This window comes from Lissotriton helveticus, chromosome 5_1 (assembly GCF_964261635.1).
Source record: "Lissotriton helveticus chromosome 5_1, aLisHel1.1, whole genome shotgun sequence".
Lineage (NCBI taxonomy): Eukaryota > Metazoa > Chordata > Amphibia > Caudata > Salamandridae > Lissotriton > Lissotriton helveticus.
Genome location: NC_136065.1, coordinates 578,937,387 through 578,954,350, shown reverse-complemented (window position 1 = coordinate 578,954,350; position 16,964 = coordinate 578,937,387). Strand labels below are relative to the sequence as shown.

The following is a 16,964-nucleotide window of genomic DNA, read 5'->3' as shown; positions in this document are numbered from 1 at the left end:
CCACGCACACACATAGACAGACAGAGCCACGCACACACATAGACAGACAGAGCCACGCACACACATAGACAGACAGAGCCACGCACACACAGGCACAGAAAAACCGGGATGACCAGTAGGGAACAGAGGCTCTGTCTTGATGGCATCAGCAAAAAAAATTGGCAAAGGAAAGAGATCCCCATTGGCAAAGTCAAAGAGGCGAGCCACGAGACCCATTGGCTTATTTTCCTTTCTTGTCGCAAATCTGTTCTATCTGCTTCATGCTGTCACAACTTTAGGAGATTTACTGGTACAATGTCAAGTTTACCTGTATGCAGAAGGGCTGTTATCCATCTGTACTCCTGCAGGCAGTCTTTGCCCGTTCACTTTTGCAAGCACTGGGCTACAGGGCAACAACTTTCAGCATCGTGTTTATAAAATGTCGACGTTGAATATCACACTTAACTCTCAAATTGTTTCCGTTTAGGATGATTCTGGTGTAGGTTACTGATAGAGCATCCCGGATTACGCACACTTCGTGTCAATTATTGCTTGCAGAACCTACTGCGAAAGTTGTTGAGTTTAATTAATTAATCATTTAATCTTATAATCGCCCTGCTTGCCCATAACTTTCCATTTCCTTAGCCCCAACAGGTTTGGGAGCCGGTGACTATTCCCAGTTCATTAACTGACTGACCTCTGCATTAACACCCCCTCGGCCTAAAAAGCACTAGCAGCAGGAAGCAGCAGGCTTTCATGCATGTCTGAAGCACTGCATCTGGGTTGTTTCTGCGATAAACAAGAAATAAAAGATAAGCAGTAGTTCTTCACTTATAGATTCACAAACTCAAAGTGTGTTAGGTAACTGATCTGCACTGCATTACCATCGGCTCACTAGACTCAGACAGTAAGAATCAGAAACATCCTATTTCTTATTTCACTGAATTCTATTTTTAGAGCTCCACCAAAGCCATGCCTTTTAAAAAGTGGTTAAAATCCATTGCTGTCCGATTTCTTCTTTCGACCATTTAGCAGTCGATAATTCACGATAGCAGTGCATTTCAGTCTGGCGCACTCACAACAGTATAAATCTCATAATTAGACAAATGAGATCAGAGCTCAATCCCGTGATGTCTACAGACACAAAATAAATACAAGTCCGGCCTCCACATGACCGCTCAATAAAGCGGCACTAAAACTTTCAGGCACTCCTTGAATCCTATCCGGAAACACTGTCCCTCTATACAGCTCTTGTAGGTCTGCATGGACTACATCAGGACAATCGTTGCACGGCAGAAAGGGGCTTCAAAGATGGGAGGGGGTGCTGGTATCCTTGGATTGCTTGCCCAGGACGGTGGGAGGGGGTTAAGCACTTGGGTCATCGCGGAGTTGCACAATGGTGCTTCAACGCTGGCTTCGGCCAGAGGTGGGGTGAGGGGAAGGGGAGTGGGGGCTCGCAAGGGAGCGTGACACATGTTTCCTAAAGAGTGACCGAGTGAGGCGGGCACCAATTTGAGGCAGGGGGGGGGGGATGTGGGGGAGGCAGGGAGCTACGGCGGGTAGCGGGAGGAGATTGCCGGTCTGATGGACGGGGACGGGTTTGTGGTCGTGGGGGGGCACGGGGCTTCTTTGGCGGCCTAAAAGAAATGCTGCAGGGAAAGCGAGGCTTGGGATGGCTGGTATCGCAAATAGAATAGGAAGTCCGCATATTGTGCGCCGAGCCAAGGAAAGTTTTCGCTCCACTGGGGTTAACACCATGGTTTTTCTAAATACGCTATTTGTGGCTCCATATTTCAAAATGACTTTCGTTCTGCAGGGCCAGCAGTTTAAATTGGCTTAGGACAACACACATGTACACGATGCATTGATGGAAGGTTGCCGGTCTGGTGGATGGGGACTGGTCTTGGGGGGTACAGGGCAACATTGGCGACCTAAAAGAACTGTTGCGGGGAAAGCTAGGCTCGGAAGATGGCAGGGGATGTGAGGTGCGGTCGGAGGCTGTCGGGGGAGAGCATTTTGTTTCCGAAGTACGGGAAAGGCGGGCGATGGTCGCGTGTTAGCACCACTTGGCACGGAGGTGCCAACTGAGTCCTGGGTTAGGGGCGTGGGGATGCTCGGGGTGCGGAGTGGGAGCCCGTGCGTGTGGGGTGGGCACGGGGACCACGCGGGACGTGCGGCAGCTAGGCAGGACGTGGTCCGCACTCCAGCACACTATGCGGTGGTCGGGTCTTTCGATTTGTCACTTTTGTAATGCACCATTTCCTACCTCTTGTATTTGTTGGCTCACGATTGTCATTTTGCTTCTTTAATGTAACGTTTGTTTTGGACTTTGCTCACTTGATTGGTCTTGTGTATCAGCCCTGTCCCTATTGTGAAGCGCTCTGACACCTTCGGGTAAAGTTCGCGCTATATAACATGGCATAAATAAATAAATAGATAAATAAATGGCACTGCGTGAGGAGAGCAAGGGGGAGGTAGAGAAAACGGCGCCGAGGGGGAAGACAGGAGGGGGTCACCAACACGAGCAGCAAGAAAGCCGCTGCCTCCTCGCTCTGCCTGGGGATGTCGGCTCGCCTAGGTCCCGCTCCACTCACTAGTCTGCGCTTTGTCTCCCTCGCAGCTGAAAATGGCGACCCCCTCCCGACCAAAAGCAGTTACTGCCTTTCCCGAAGTGTGTTAACAGGAGCGGACAAATGGGGCTTTAGCTGTAGTTTAGTTGCAAGATAGGAGCGGAGGCCTACCACTAAATATCATTGGGAGAGAGATGAATAACGATTAGAAGGTTGCTCGTGAGAAGGAGGCTCGTGGAAGCAAGCAGATGGATGCAACGGCCGACGCGCTCAGGCCGAAATGGCTGCCTGCAAAGCTTCGAAATTTTCGGATTCGGGGGCGTGTTTTGCTGTCCTGAGTGACTGACAACATCACTGTCTAAAGAACAGCAAAATCTACGCCCCCAAATCCGAAAAAGACGGAGCTTCTTTGGAGGGACGGCTCTCTCCTCCAATGGCTGGCCTCCGTTTAGGAAGCCAGCCAATGGAGGAGAGACAGGGCAGGGAGGCGGGTTCTATAGCCCTACTATACAACATAAGATCTCCGGACCGGAAGCTGCTTCGCAGCTATAGGTCCCTCGACCTAAAAATGGCTACCCTGTTCACTTGTAATATCTAAGAATCAACTTAGACATCACAGGGGCATATCTGTTTGTGCAGATATGTCCACACATATAGTATAGTACACCCTTCTTTAGGGCTGTAAGGCCTGCTGTAGGGGTGACTTGCCTATACTGCATGCAGCCACCTTTCTCTGCACCATGGCACGCATCCTGCAATGGAAGTTTGCATGTTGCATCTGAGGGGGTCCCTTAAGGTGGCACAATACATGCTGCATTCCTCGGGGACCCTTTTTAGGTCCCCCATGCTGTAGGTACCAGGGGTACCATTTGTTAGGGACTTACAGGTGGTGCTAAAGGTATTGCTAATTGGGGAACAGTTGTACAGTTATAGGGATAGAGATCTGGCACTGGGGGCCAGGTTAGCAGGAATCCAATGCGCTTATGTCAGTATTGCAGCAGATACCTGGTAGAAAGTGGGGATGACCATGTCCAAAAGGGGCACTATCCTACAAACTAAAAATAATACTTTAACAACTGGGACCTTGAAGCCCCGGCGTGGCACCATCTCACTTCAGACCACTGCCTCCCGTGTATGACCCAGTGCCAGGTAATTTGTGCATTCCCAAACTAATTTGGATTAGTCTTTTGCTTCCCTTGGGGCAGGCTGCCACTACCTGCATGAGGGCAGCACATTTAATAACTTCATCTATGGCCAGTGTATGAAATTCATATTTGCACAGAACATCCTATATGTGGAATTTCGCAGTTCCTCATTGGTTTGCATTGTTCTGTATAAAAGGTCATGTTTCACACGTGCTTTTATCCAGGGTGACCTATATTAACAAAATTGACTGCTTCTGCTACTTAATTAGTTCAGTTCCATCGGGTCTCGTTGAAACACTTATGTTATGAATGTTGTGGTGACAATTCTTTGAAAGTTTTAAATTTGAATGTTTCCTATTTTAGATATTTGGGCCTGAAACCTCGCAGAAAGAATTTTTTGAAGGCACTGTGAAGGAGCTGGTCAGTGACTTCTTGGATGGCCGGAGTCGACTAATTTTCACTTATGGTGTTTCAAACTCTGGAAAGACGTATACGTTTCAAGGTATTTCAGTAGATTCTAAATCAGTTCCTTTAACATATGTATGTTGCTACCTGTTTTACGCTGCCACAAATGGTTTAATTATATCTGATGTGGTTTACTTTTTGTAAACCCTGTTAAAATGTATTGTATGTAGCAGGTACGATGTTGGGTGTTATCATCAACTGTATCGTGGACCTCTTCCATTCTCAATGTGTGGGAACAGTGTAATTCCCAAAACAATCTACGATAAATAAAAAAAAAACCTGTTGAACGATAAAAAAACAAGTTTGTAATCTGAAGTATGCGTTCAGAATAGGAAATTGCTACTTATCATCCTGTTTTCCCCGTCTAGCCCACAAGTGAGGCTGGAAGTGTAACCATACAACAGGTGTGCTTTATCAACAGGTATTCAGTAGCTGTCCTTGACATTGAAAAAGCCAAGAGTATGCAACTACAACAAAACAAGTTCTACAAACTAGTCCTAAATGCACCTAGTTGTTAAAGAATTATTTTTATTTATATATAGTTGTTTATAGTTGCCCTACTCTCTCCCTTGACCAATATAAAGATTAAGAGGCGGGGGTTAGCGGCACATTGGTTTAGGCTCGGCTTTAGAAGTTGCAGCTGTGGTTTTTAAAAATTTTATTTTATAAACCAAAACTTTGCAAAATCAAGCATGAATGTGTTGTACTAAACCAAATCCTGCTTAGTTATGAGGGTCTCTGTGGTCCCTTTTTATGAGCGTTAAGATGGAATTAACAAACTCCTCAGGTGTTACTTTGTGCTGGAATTTTGTATATAGTGATTTCTTTTTCACTGGAGTAAATTATTCCCAGCAGAACTTACTTCTGATTGCACAAGTATGGTAACACCTGCCCCTCCTCCCCAACTATGCCTAAAATAGATTTGAAAAATAACGGGCACTGCCTCATTGGAGTGCTGGAGTGTCGTCCCAGCACCCAGCCCCTGGACTTTTTTGCCCCCTCGGCTCCGGCAGTGAAAGTTAGGATGTTTTTTTTTACTTCCAGGGGCTGTGATGTTTTCATTTAAGGGCAGGTGCCAATACAAATGAGCGCAGGTTTGCAGGTGTGGGTTGTGTTTCAGAGCAGCTTTGGTTTGAAGTAAAGTGCTTGTCTGGTTGCCTTTCTGCATCCAACCCCACATGCGCACTTAAGGCTTCTCCTATGTTCAACATTAGTGAACCCCGGTAAGTTGGGGTTGCAACACCTGTCTCCTGAGTAGCGCTGGGTTTGCTTTTTCCAGCCAGCCCTTGCGCTGCTTCCATGTTATTTGATAACAGAAAAAGCAAGGAAGCAGTGTCTGGGTTGGCTCAGGATATGCAGGCCTCTGCTATAGCTACCGGCTATGTTGAACCTTCGAGGCACCCCGAAATTTTCTTCCTCATTGGACTTGGAGACTGAAAGTCAGGCAAAATTAGTGGGATCAAACTAGGTTGTCTGCCGTGTCAGAAAAGCAAAGAGGACTCTTATATAATTTCTTAAAGTGTATGCTTGTGATGAGATTAGTACAGCGTTGCATATTGCATTCAGGCAAGAGGACGTGTTGCAATGGCCAGAGCTGCCCACTTTGGAACTGAGGAGGGTGCAGTGTCTTAAAGTGTGCAATAGGATGGCGCATCTAGGGATTAGAAAGGGTTACAAAGAAGGGAGTTGTGAGCTCTTGCAGCACGTTGAGAGTGGAAGAGGAGCAGGAAATCCTCAGTGTGCCCTCTCAGCATCTAGGGAGTGAAAGAAGAACCGGGAAATAGCCGCAAGACCCTACAGCCTCAAGGGAGTGCATGAGGTGCAGAGGTCATAGTGAGTCCTCACCGTATCTAGAGTGTGAAAGCGGTGCAGAGGAGGGCTCAGTGAGCCCTCACAGCATCTAAGACAGCCAGTGTGCTCCTTATTTAAGGGCAGAGCCATACTGGTGGCTAGTCTAGTGCATATAATTTTGTCTCTAACACAGAGTTCCTGTTTCTAATGTCTCTGCTCTGCCTTGTACACTATGGTCTTCATGATTGTCTGTGATCAATACCTGTTGAGGGGGATTGCATGCCTGGTGCTCCTTACAATATTGCCACCATACCTCCATTTACAGCAGCCAGCAACTCCGCCAGACCAGCGAGTTTCCTCAATGCTTTCCATTCATGGAAACCCTCTCAAGCACTTAAGTTTGCTGGTGTGGGTTTCTCGGAGACCCTTAGAAGCTCAGTCTGTCACGCCTTCAAACTTTACACCCCTTCCATCACCCTTGTGAACTATGGGTGAATCAGGGGTGTATGGTATGGGGACTTCATTTTGACTTGAGGGTATATGGACATTTTTTGACAAAGTTCTAAATTAGGTTTGAAGAATTCGGTGAGACTAAATTAGTCTGAATGGAATTAGATGTGTAAGCTTTTGGGGAGGTTAAGAAATGTATATTTTATTGTAGAGGATTTGTAAGTTTAGATTTGGACGTTTAGTCTTATCTCTTTAGGTTTAGGTTCAGGGGTTATAGCTTTTATTTTTGTTGGGGGGCATCAGTACACCCATTGTTATTGGAGTTAATGGTTCTAAGTTAATGTACAGAATAGGACTTAGTTAGGCTTAAGAGTTCTACTGTACTCCTTTATGATTGTTTCGCATTCTACAAGTTAGTCAAATCATTTAGGCTTTTCTTATATCTAGTCTTCTACACCGTACTGCTATCTTGAGATTGCCCAGATTCTTGGACAGGTGGCAGCTAGTTCTGAATTTTCTACAAACATGTACTGTTGTGTTTACAGTGGAGAAAGCAGGATTTCAGATCTGCTCAGAAGCTGATAAGAGTTTGATACTGTATGGGGGAAGGAGGTGGGTACTTGGGTATACAGCATTTTTAGACTACACAGCTTATGAAAGAGTAATTAAGGCCACCCCATAGAAAATAAATGATCATATTGCCTATTTTGGAGTTCTAGTTGGCGTCCTGTGGCTATTGATAGCCACGCACTCAGACCTTTGCTTGAATGCTTATTCGTGACATTCGCTGAGCTAAATATGAAATGATCGATAATTGAGTCCCAGGTGAACCATTGTGCTAGTACATAAGTTTTTCCCCCAGGCTTTTATTAAATGGGTCGCTCTTATATGTCTTAATAGTATTTAATGCTGATGGAAGCTGATCAGACCCTATCCAAGTTACTATTTTTTTTATTTTATTTGAAACGTTTTATATAGCGCTGGCTAGACCCAGAGGTATCGGAGCGCTTTACATGAGGATCAGCGAGTTACAGGTAACAAAATTAGATCAGTTACATGAGCCACGTACAGACATAGGAGGAAAACATGAGATTACACAGAAATGCGAGTTAAAAGCGCGTAGCATAGCCAAGACAAACGTCTTGTGGGGAGTGACCGGTAGAGGGGGAATGGTAAACCGGTGTAAGGGTTGCAGGTAGGAAACAAAACTGGGAGGCGAGGAAAACTATGTCCGATGTCCGGCTGGGTAGGTGTCGGCCAAGGTGTGAACCAGAGCCAAACTCCTCTAAAGCTGCATAGAACAACTCAACCGGGCATCAGCCAAGGTTGCTCAGGTAAAACAGGGGTAAGGAGTGCAGATTGGAAATACAACGGGGAGACGAGGAAAAACTATGTCCGATGTCCGGCTGGGTAGGTGACGGCTGAGGGGTGAACTAGAGCCAAACTCTTCTATAGCTGCATAGGACAGCTCGACCGGGCATCGGCCAACGTTGCTTGGGCACCGAGGTGAGTATATTTGAAAAGTATTAAATTGCGCTGGCTGGACCCGGGGGTATCAAAGCGATTAACATGAGGAAGGCATACAGAAGGATTAGAGGGTTACATAAGTTACTGGAGCACAAACATAGCATAGCGAAGAACAGTGATTTAAAAATTACATCAGTTACTAGTACATTAAATAACAATAGAGAACAAGTTCTATGGAGCAAGGAGGGAGGAAATGTAAAGGGGATAAGAAAGCAGAACAGTTCTGGCAAACCTGCCATGGAGGAAAGTACTTCACGATAGGGGGAGGAGGCTCATAGGTATAGGCCAGCTGCGTCTCAGCATTTTCATTGCTGCTTTTGTTGGGGGGAGGTGGAGTGCATTCTGTCCACTTCGCTGCCATCTTAGGGTCAGGCGGTTATTAGTGAACGATCATCGCAAGGTTACAAGGAAACTGTGAACAAAAGCTGTCCAGCTTTGTCGGGAGATGGGGCCGGTGAAAAACCCCATGAGAGAGGCGTTCTGGCGGGGCAGCACGGCCGATGTCTCAGGACCTTCCAAGCAGGATATGAAGGTTTCTCGTCCTCTGCCTACCAGCACTGGATGTACAGTCGCCTTCTCCGGTCTTCTCAGCCAGCAACCGGTCCTCCGCTTCACCCAGGGTACAAGCGCCCACAAATGTGGAGGCGCGATCCGGTTCCCGACCCACAGGTCCCGCGCACACCTCCATGGCCGGTCACAGCGGGGCCCCTGTTTGGCAGGATGTTACTCCGGGAAGACCATAGTCCCTGCCAAACGCCTCCAGGCCTCCATAGACGGACGATTCATACAATGAGCTGCGACAAGGCTGCACTCTGGCTGTCTTCGTCTCATTATCTAGTGGCAGTTGCAACTAGGCAGTTAGGTCGCCTCTTCCATAGGAAAAGTGTTTTTTGTGTTGCTAATCACTTTGGCACCTTCTGATGAATCTCCTCAACTTTCTATAAAAAGGTGCTACTTTTTGACTAGTTTGTGCATGGAAAGTTTCAGGGTGATCCATAATGGGGACCGAGGGGAAAAGGGGGGGTCCCAAAAACGCCAAAATACTGTTAATTTACAATAGACTTCAAGACTGGCTACAGCAAAAAGTACTGAACAGAATTGCACCAAATTGATGTAAATCCGTTCAGTAGTTTTTGAGAAATTAAAGGTAAAAAATATATAGATATTAGAATGGTTGGGCCTGCAAGAGTCGTGAGAGACTCTAGCTGGAGTGCCAATTAAAAAATAGAGATTCTGTTTGGCCCAGGTAGTTTTATTTCCTTAGAACCATCTCTCTCCCACAGGAATCAGACTCCAATGCGAGCGAGCGCTCTGATTGGCTGCCCTCAACATGAAATTTTTTTGCTGGCGCCCATTACAGGGCTCGGGGACTCGGTCCCCTATCCTGAACTTAGAAAAAGAAATAGTATATGGTGGGGAGGATAGGCCACTTGGTGTGTGGGGAGGGTAGAGGGACCCACCCCCTGGGCCAAAAAAGGAAAAAACTGAAAATGCTGCAATCCTGCAATACTCTTGCAGGATCCAAAAGAAAAAAAAGCCTCCCAGCCTGCTCTTAAATGCATTTTGCCCCAGGAAGCCCACCCCTGGGACTGTATCACTAAACTGTTCACTAAACTTTGATTGAGAAATTAAGTTCATATCAGTAGAGAACTGGTACTGTAAGCAGTTCTTACTCTTTGTAGAGAGTTTACTCTATTCCACACTGTTTGTAAACAGTAAAACTTTCATGAGAATGGAAGTAGAGTATTAAAAAGTACCTACTAAGACCAGTGTGACTATACAACAGTTGTAAAAAAACAAAAAAAAAACAATTTGCTAACAACCAAGATCTGAAGGTTCTACACATCGTACAACGATAGTCCATATTTCAAACATGTCTTCTATGTTAAGTAGACTTTGTCAAGCGGAGACAATTCTGTCTAATTACCCGAGGCTGCTTATAAAAGTAAGTATTTACTACATAGAATCGTACTCCTATTGAAAGCTTCTTCTACAGAACCAAAAATCTTCTGTGGAACATGATGAACACAAGTTACCTGCCATCTGCACACAGTTAGTTTCCAATGCAAAGATGTATAACATGTTCAATACCTTCACAAACCTATGGTGCATTAGGAGCACATGCGTTTGAAATCAGTCGCATATGGCCATGTCTGAACTGGGGTGGCAGAGTGGGCTTAAGAACAGTGATGGATTAAACCCAGATCTGTTGACTGGGTGCGAGTGTTTGATTGGTTCAGATGCTCCGTCCATCACCACCCCCTTTTGTACCACTTTAGCACAAGGTAGCATTTATATTCATGTACAGGTACTACCCATCATATCTTGTATGTCTGGGCACATCTGACAAGTGTTGCAAGGAGTGTGATGGTAAAACGCCACTAAAACTATAAATTTAGTTTAGTTTAGTTTAGTTTAGTTTAAAGGAGTTTGTAGAGCGCTTGGTAACACCTCCCGGTGTGTCCCCGCGCTATGGAGCGAGAGTGCAGCAACAAAGAACAGAAACCAATCACACAGCAAAGAGGCAGGTTTTCAACTTCTTCCTAAACATCATTTCATTACTCTCCAACCTGGTATCTAGAGGCAGGAGGTTCCATTGCTTGGTAGCTAAGGTGCGGAAAGATCTGCCTCCCATTTTGGCTTTTTTGGGGCATGTAGTTTTAAGCAGACCCATTCCTTTGGATCTAAGAGATCTGTTAGGTTCATATACGGACGCCAAATCAGACATATATGCCGGTGCTCTGTGATGAATTATTTTATGGCACCAAAGCATAGCTTTAAAAACAATCCTCTTACTGATCGGTAGCCAGTGGAGGGCTGCTAGAGAGGGGCGTGAAGGAGCTCGGCGGGGAAGCCTTAGCACCAGGCGAGCTGCCGAGTTTTGTAAAACCTGTAGCTTTTTTATGTTTTTCACTGATGTCCCCATGAGCAGCACGTTTCCGTAATCAATACGGGACGTTATCAGTGCCTGCGTCATGGTACGCCTAGAGTTAATGGGTAGCAGGTCGAGGGTGCGGTTGAGGGTTTTCATTACCCCAAAACATTTACCAACAGTCTTCTTTACGTGACTGTCAAAGGACAGTTTATTGTCCACCCATACACCTAGATTCTTCGCCTCTCGTGCAGGGGAGGGCAGAGGACCCAGACAGCTAGGCCACCACTCTGACGTCCATTTGACCTCAGTGCCTCCAATAATGAGGACCTCTGTTTTTGTCCCATTGAGTTTCAAACAGTGTTCATTCATCCACATAGCCAGTTTGGACATGCAGGCATTGAAGTTATCAGCTTCCTTAGAAGGGGCTTGAGTCAGAGATATGAGGAGTTGCGTGTCGTCGGCGTAGGAGACAAGCTCCACGCCGAACGACTGCACTACCTCTGCCAGAGGGGCCATGTAGAGATTGAACAGGGTGGGACTCAGGGCAGAGCCCTGAGGAACCCCCTGTTCAAGCATCACCCTATCGGAAAGGAAAGTCCCTCTTTGAACCTGGAAGCTCCTATTAATCAAGAAAGATTTCAGCCACCCCAGTGCCTTGTTGGTAACTCCCGCTTTATTTAGACACTGTAGCAAGATGGAGTGTGCTACAGTGTCAAAAGCGGCACTGAGATCAAGCATGATGAGGGCCATTGTCTTTCCCTCATCTGCTCCCTCACGTAAGGTTTCAGTGGCCCTCAGGAGAGCTGTCTCCGTAGAGAAGCCTGTTCTAAAACCCGACTGAGATTTATGGAAAACATTATGGGTCTCAAGATGTTCCATGAGTTGACTGTTAGCGATTTTCTCTGCTAACTTGGCCACATAGGGTAGCAGGGATATAGGTCGTAGGTTATCCATTATGTCCATACTGATGTTCGGTTTTTTCTTGATGGGTAATACTATTGCCTGTTTCCATTCCTCCGGAAGGCAGGAGGTTGTAAAGGAGGTTTGTAGTAAGTGCCTGAGATGGGGTTCTAGTACAGGAAAAGCTTCAGCTAAAATTTTCGGGGGTGCCGGGTCCCGGGGAGAGCCCGATTTGATTTTGTTGCTCATTTTGGACAGAATTTCATAAGAGGGAACTACAAAAGAATTGAGACATACAGGTGTATTTACAAATTTATCATTTTCAATGAAGCCCGTAGCCGAATCTATCGGTTTAGAGAAACTAGTATAGATTTTGTTAATTTTGCCTGCAAAATACTGTGCAATATTATTGCAAGCTTCCACTGAATCATTTTGAGCGGGGGAGGTCACGTCCACTATGGATATCTCTTTGTATATCTGAAACAGTTCCTTGGAGGAATTGCCTGCTTCCATGATACGGGTGTGATAATGCTCTGCTTTGGCCAGACGAACTGATTTATAATATACTCTCTGTGCTGTTTTATGTTGTATTTTAATATCTGCACAGAAGTTCTGTCGCCAAGCTCTCTCGAGTTTCTTACAAGCCGTTTTCATAGCCTGCAGTTCTTGGCTAAACCAAGGAGCAGTTTTCTTCGGCCTCCTGGCATTGGACAGGGAACGGCTGGGGGCTGTGGTATCCAGGGCCTTAGTGACGATATTATTTAAATTATCATTAGCTGCCTCACAGTCGACCCCTTTAGGAGGGCCTTCGTCATGCACAATTTGATTGAACGAATCTAGAGAGAAGTTCTTCCATTTTCTGCGTTTGTATCGCAGGGATTGATGACGAAAAAGCTCCGTCCTGTCAAGTTGGACTTTGATAGGAATAATAAAATGATCCGACCAAGGTATGGGTATAGGAGCAGAGGTGTGCACTCCCTGCCAGTTTCCAAAGACGGGGTCTAGTAAGTGTCCTAATTGATGAGAAGGTTCTTTATTTTTTAGATCGAGCTGAACAGATTGCAATTCCATTCGGATATCATCAGCGTCTTTATCTAAGTGATCTTCGAAATGAGCATTGAGATCTCCTAGCACTAACAGTCTGGATTTCCTCAGCGCTAGATGAGTGACCACCTCCATTAGAGTCGATGTAAACTCATATAGTCTGCCTGGTGGTCGGTATATCAAAATGCCAGAGATCGAATGATTGGGACCAGTGTTAATTGTGAAGATACCGGCTTCACTATGATCAACCTGAGTGTGTACTAGGGAGCAGACTAGAGGAGCTTTCGTGGCTATGGCGATGCCGCCTCCTCTGCCGTCCCTCCTGTCCAATCTAGATAGGGAATAGCCATTGGGCATGGCCTGGATAATATCCGGGTCCGAGTGGTCATCTAGCCAGGTTTCAGTTAGGAAGAGGATGCTAAGATTTTGGTCCTCGAGTAAATGGTAAATATCTAGGGCGTGCTTACGTAGAGATCTACAATTCAATAATGCAGCTTTGATGGTGGGGCCCGAGCTAGTGTCTGGGATATGAAGGGGGGGTTCAAAGCGGCACCTCGTGCATTTTGTAAGTGACTGGGCAGGCATGGTGTGTTTGCAGACGGCAGGCGTGTCAGGTTGTAATGCAAGTAGAGCATGTCTTCCATACCTTATGGTGTTTTGTGACGAACTACCAGGGTTTGTGGCCCCTCGCCCCGTCCGGCCGCGGACGGGCGCAGATGGGCTTGACTTTGGCTCGACTTCGGCGCGCTTCCGGCGCGCCCGCTGCGCCAGCCCGCTGCGCCGTCTAAATGGGCGACACATGATATGGGGAGGAGGAGGGTGGGAGGCCGGCCCGACTTGAGCGCTGACCTCGCCGTCCTCACCCAAGATGGCGCCCACCGCCGAGTAAAATCCCTACCAAAGCGGGTGGAGGCTCGAGATATAGAAGGTAAGGGTGTGGAGGGTGTCAGTGTGCCTGCTATTCAATCCAATAAATGGATGGCTGTTGGAGCTTGTCCTTCAATAAATTAGGTAGCTACATTACTGCTAAAGGTGATCACTGTTTCTGAGAAATACTGAACTACTGCTGCTTTCTACACTGCTCAAAGTGACAAACTCCTCCTCTGATCGCCTCAAACTTGATTCTTTGAGGGAAATAGGGAGAAAATGAGATGTGTCCATCAACTCCCAGTTATGGAACACAGTAGCATAATCACCTATATAACATATGAAGGCGTCCACAAACTTAAGTACCCATCAATATCCTGTTTCTCAATACCAATGAAAGTTGTTGTGCTGCAACCATCTAAGGGTGCTGGCATCTTAAGTTCATCAAGCATCCTTAAGATTACAGATGACAGATCAAAGTGAGATGTCAGATGGAACATGTCTATTTTCTAATGTGCATGTTGATGAGGTTTCTGTTGTAATGTGGAGGAGGTAGGTAAAGTGGAATTAATTTGCTGGTGTTTGCCATTCAAGTTTTAAACCCCCCACCAGCTTGCATTCTCCAATTCTTCCTCAATCTGTATTCCCAGTAAATGTTTTTACAGACGGTTGTAAATAATGTAAGTTGCCATAGAAACATTACTTAAACTAAAGACTTGTAAACAAAAAATTAAAACTATACATTTTTTATTAAATGTTTTTGTTTTCTAACAGGTACACCGGATCACCATGGTATTTTACCACGTTCAATGAAAATGCTGTTCAGTAGTATTCAAAATAGGCACTATTCAAGGATGGACCTAAAACCACATAGAAGTAGAGATTTTGTGAGACTCACCAAAGAGCAAGTAAAGAAGGAAATAGCCATTAAAAATGCTGTGCTCAGACTTACCAAAGAGGTAAGTGTTCATGATTCCAATTTACTTTAACACTTTTTTTTAAAACTGTTTATTGGACAGAGAACATAATCTCATGTAAAAACACATCCGACATAGCTTCAGATAGTTATAACCATAATTAAAACTGCTCACAGAGCCCATATAAAAGCAAACCTAAATCTATGAGCAACTGAAAAATAGTTTGTGACTCGCTATAGGGTGGAAGAAATACAGCAAAGATGCAGTATTTGAAAAAGACTCGAACACTAAAACTGGGCTTGCCGCGCATTCTCTGCATACCCTTGCCTAGAGGAGAAGACACTCTGCTCTAATCCCTTGGGACTCCCACTTCCCAACCCGGAACGACTAAGATAACAAGGCATGCATACAACTAAATATACTACTAGAAGTAGAAAATCAGCCCTTGACACTGTCAAAGCTATGCAAAAATGTTTTGGTTGCATCGGACTGGGAGAGTCTCCAGTCCCTTGGCCAATGATAGTTTCTTGACCTCTAACAGCTCTTTTCCTTGTAAGGGTGTCAGGGCGCAGAACTTGAAATGGGAGGACTTTAATCACCAAAAATTACTCTTTAGTGATTAGCACTTGAAACACTCTTTAGCGGCATTCAGCATAACCTATTGAAAATTGTTCTTCCCTTGCCCGGATTCTTCCTTTTCTCACCCGATGTAGTCCTCTATGCTTTACTCACAAATTGTTGTTCCAAGCTTTCCTGAGGTCCTCAAAGCTCACTCTGTAGCTTATTTATTTATTTATTTATAGTGTTTTGTATAGCGCGGACAAGACCCGTGGGTATCAGAGCGCTTAACATAGGAGGTAGATTACAGATTGACATTATAATAGCAATTATAACAACAAACAGATATGAGGTAGAAGACGATAGGCTATAAGGGGGTGATTAGATATATATATTCTTCACGCCTGTGCAATTAGCATTAAGAGGTGAATAAGGCTTAGCTTATGTCATAGGGCATATAGACAAGCTAGGTGAGGTAGGGGTTATATAGCATTGCCAGCGCAATTACATGTGCAATTAGCATATAGAGTTGAATAAGGCTTAGCTTGTATCAAGGATCATATAGATAAACAAAAGTGAGGTAGAGGTTATATAGTTTTGGCTGTGAGATAGTTATAAGAGCACATAGATATGAGGTAGCAGTAAAGGGTACAGCCGAGGCTTGAACGTGGACTCAGTCATTGTCAGATATTGATCTTCAAACTATTCATGACGAGGACATCATTCTTTGGCGTAAATGTTCAAACCAGTGATCCCTAGGCTTCTCTATGTAGGGTATTTACTCATCATGTGGCTCTTCAGTTCCCGTTTGAATGTTACAGTATTTTTAATCTTCCTGATGTTTGGAGGGAGTGAGTTCCAGACTCTGGGGGCGGCTCCAGAGAACGCTCGGTCATAGGTCTTTTTCTTACGGAAAAAGGCTTGCCGCAGTAGCAGCTCCTTAGCGCTTCTAGTTGGTCTGTTACCTCCCGATAGCTTAATTTTCTTGGCTAGGTATCTAGGCGTGTTGTAGTGAACCGCTTTGTGGGTAATACATGCCATCTTCATTTGAATTCTGGCCTCGTAAGCTAGTGCTTTCAGGTGAGGAGATATGTGATCGAATTTCTTCGATCCCGTGATGAGTCTTGCCGCTGCGTTGAGACAGGCTTTTAGTGGTGCTGTGGATGTTTTAGGTAGGCCAGCTAACGTGGTGCAACCGTATTCGATCCTCGAGACAACTAGGGATTGGATAGCCAGTTTTAGATCCGCCTCAGAGATGAACGGTTTCAGTTTTCTTAAATAGTTCAAGTGGAAACGGGCGCTCTTAGCCATTGAATTAATGTGGTCTTTCATGTCGAGGTTCTCATCGAACGTAATTCCTACTGATTTAGCTGAGTTAACTAGGGTCGGGGTGCAATTTAGCGCAGTCACCAATTTAGTCCATTCCTTTACTTCGGGTTGGCTCCTTGTCGGTGAAATTAACAGGAATTCTGTTTTATGGGCATTTAGTTTCAGATGATTAGTGGTTAACCATTGCAAAGCTCTCTTTAGTGTCTCGTTCATTAGGTCAATGTCATCACGGGAGGCGATCTTTATGTATATTTGCGTGTCGTCTGCATACATGTGGTAGGATATCTGTGATTTCCGAAGAATCTCCGTGAGAGGTTCTACATACAAGTTAAATAGATCTGGGGACAACGTTGAACCTTGCGGGACCCCGATTGCGTTAGGGCGTGGGGGAGAGATTGCTTGGTTGACCAGGAATCGTTGAGTTCTGTTCTGTAGGAAAGAGTTGAACCATTTCAGCACGTTTCCGGACAAACCCATCCTGTCTTGTAGCCTGGTCATTAGTACTTTGTGATTTACCGTGTCAAATGCCGATGACAGGTCTAGGAGA

The 16,964-nt window shown here is 45.3% G+C and overlaps 1 protein-coding gene across 2 annotated transcripts in view; it reads left to right on the top strand.

The window, feature by feature from the left end:
* The window catches only part of KIF20B (kinesin family member 20B), a 608,549-nt gene that overhangs the window by 90,496 nt on the left and 501,089 nt on the right, over nucleotides 1-16,964 (top strand). For both annotated transcript variants that reach the window (XM_078642920.1, XM_078642919.1), the window contains exons 5-6: nucleotides 4,058-4,196; nucleotides 14,388-14,572. In XM_078642920.1, the coding sequence (XP_078499046.1) occupies nucleotides 4,058-4,196; nucleotides 14,388-14,572 (324 nt within the window). The remainder of the gene's footprint in view (nucleotides 1-4,057; nucleotides 4,197-14,387; nucleotides 14,573-16,964) is intronic.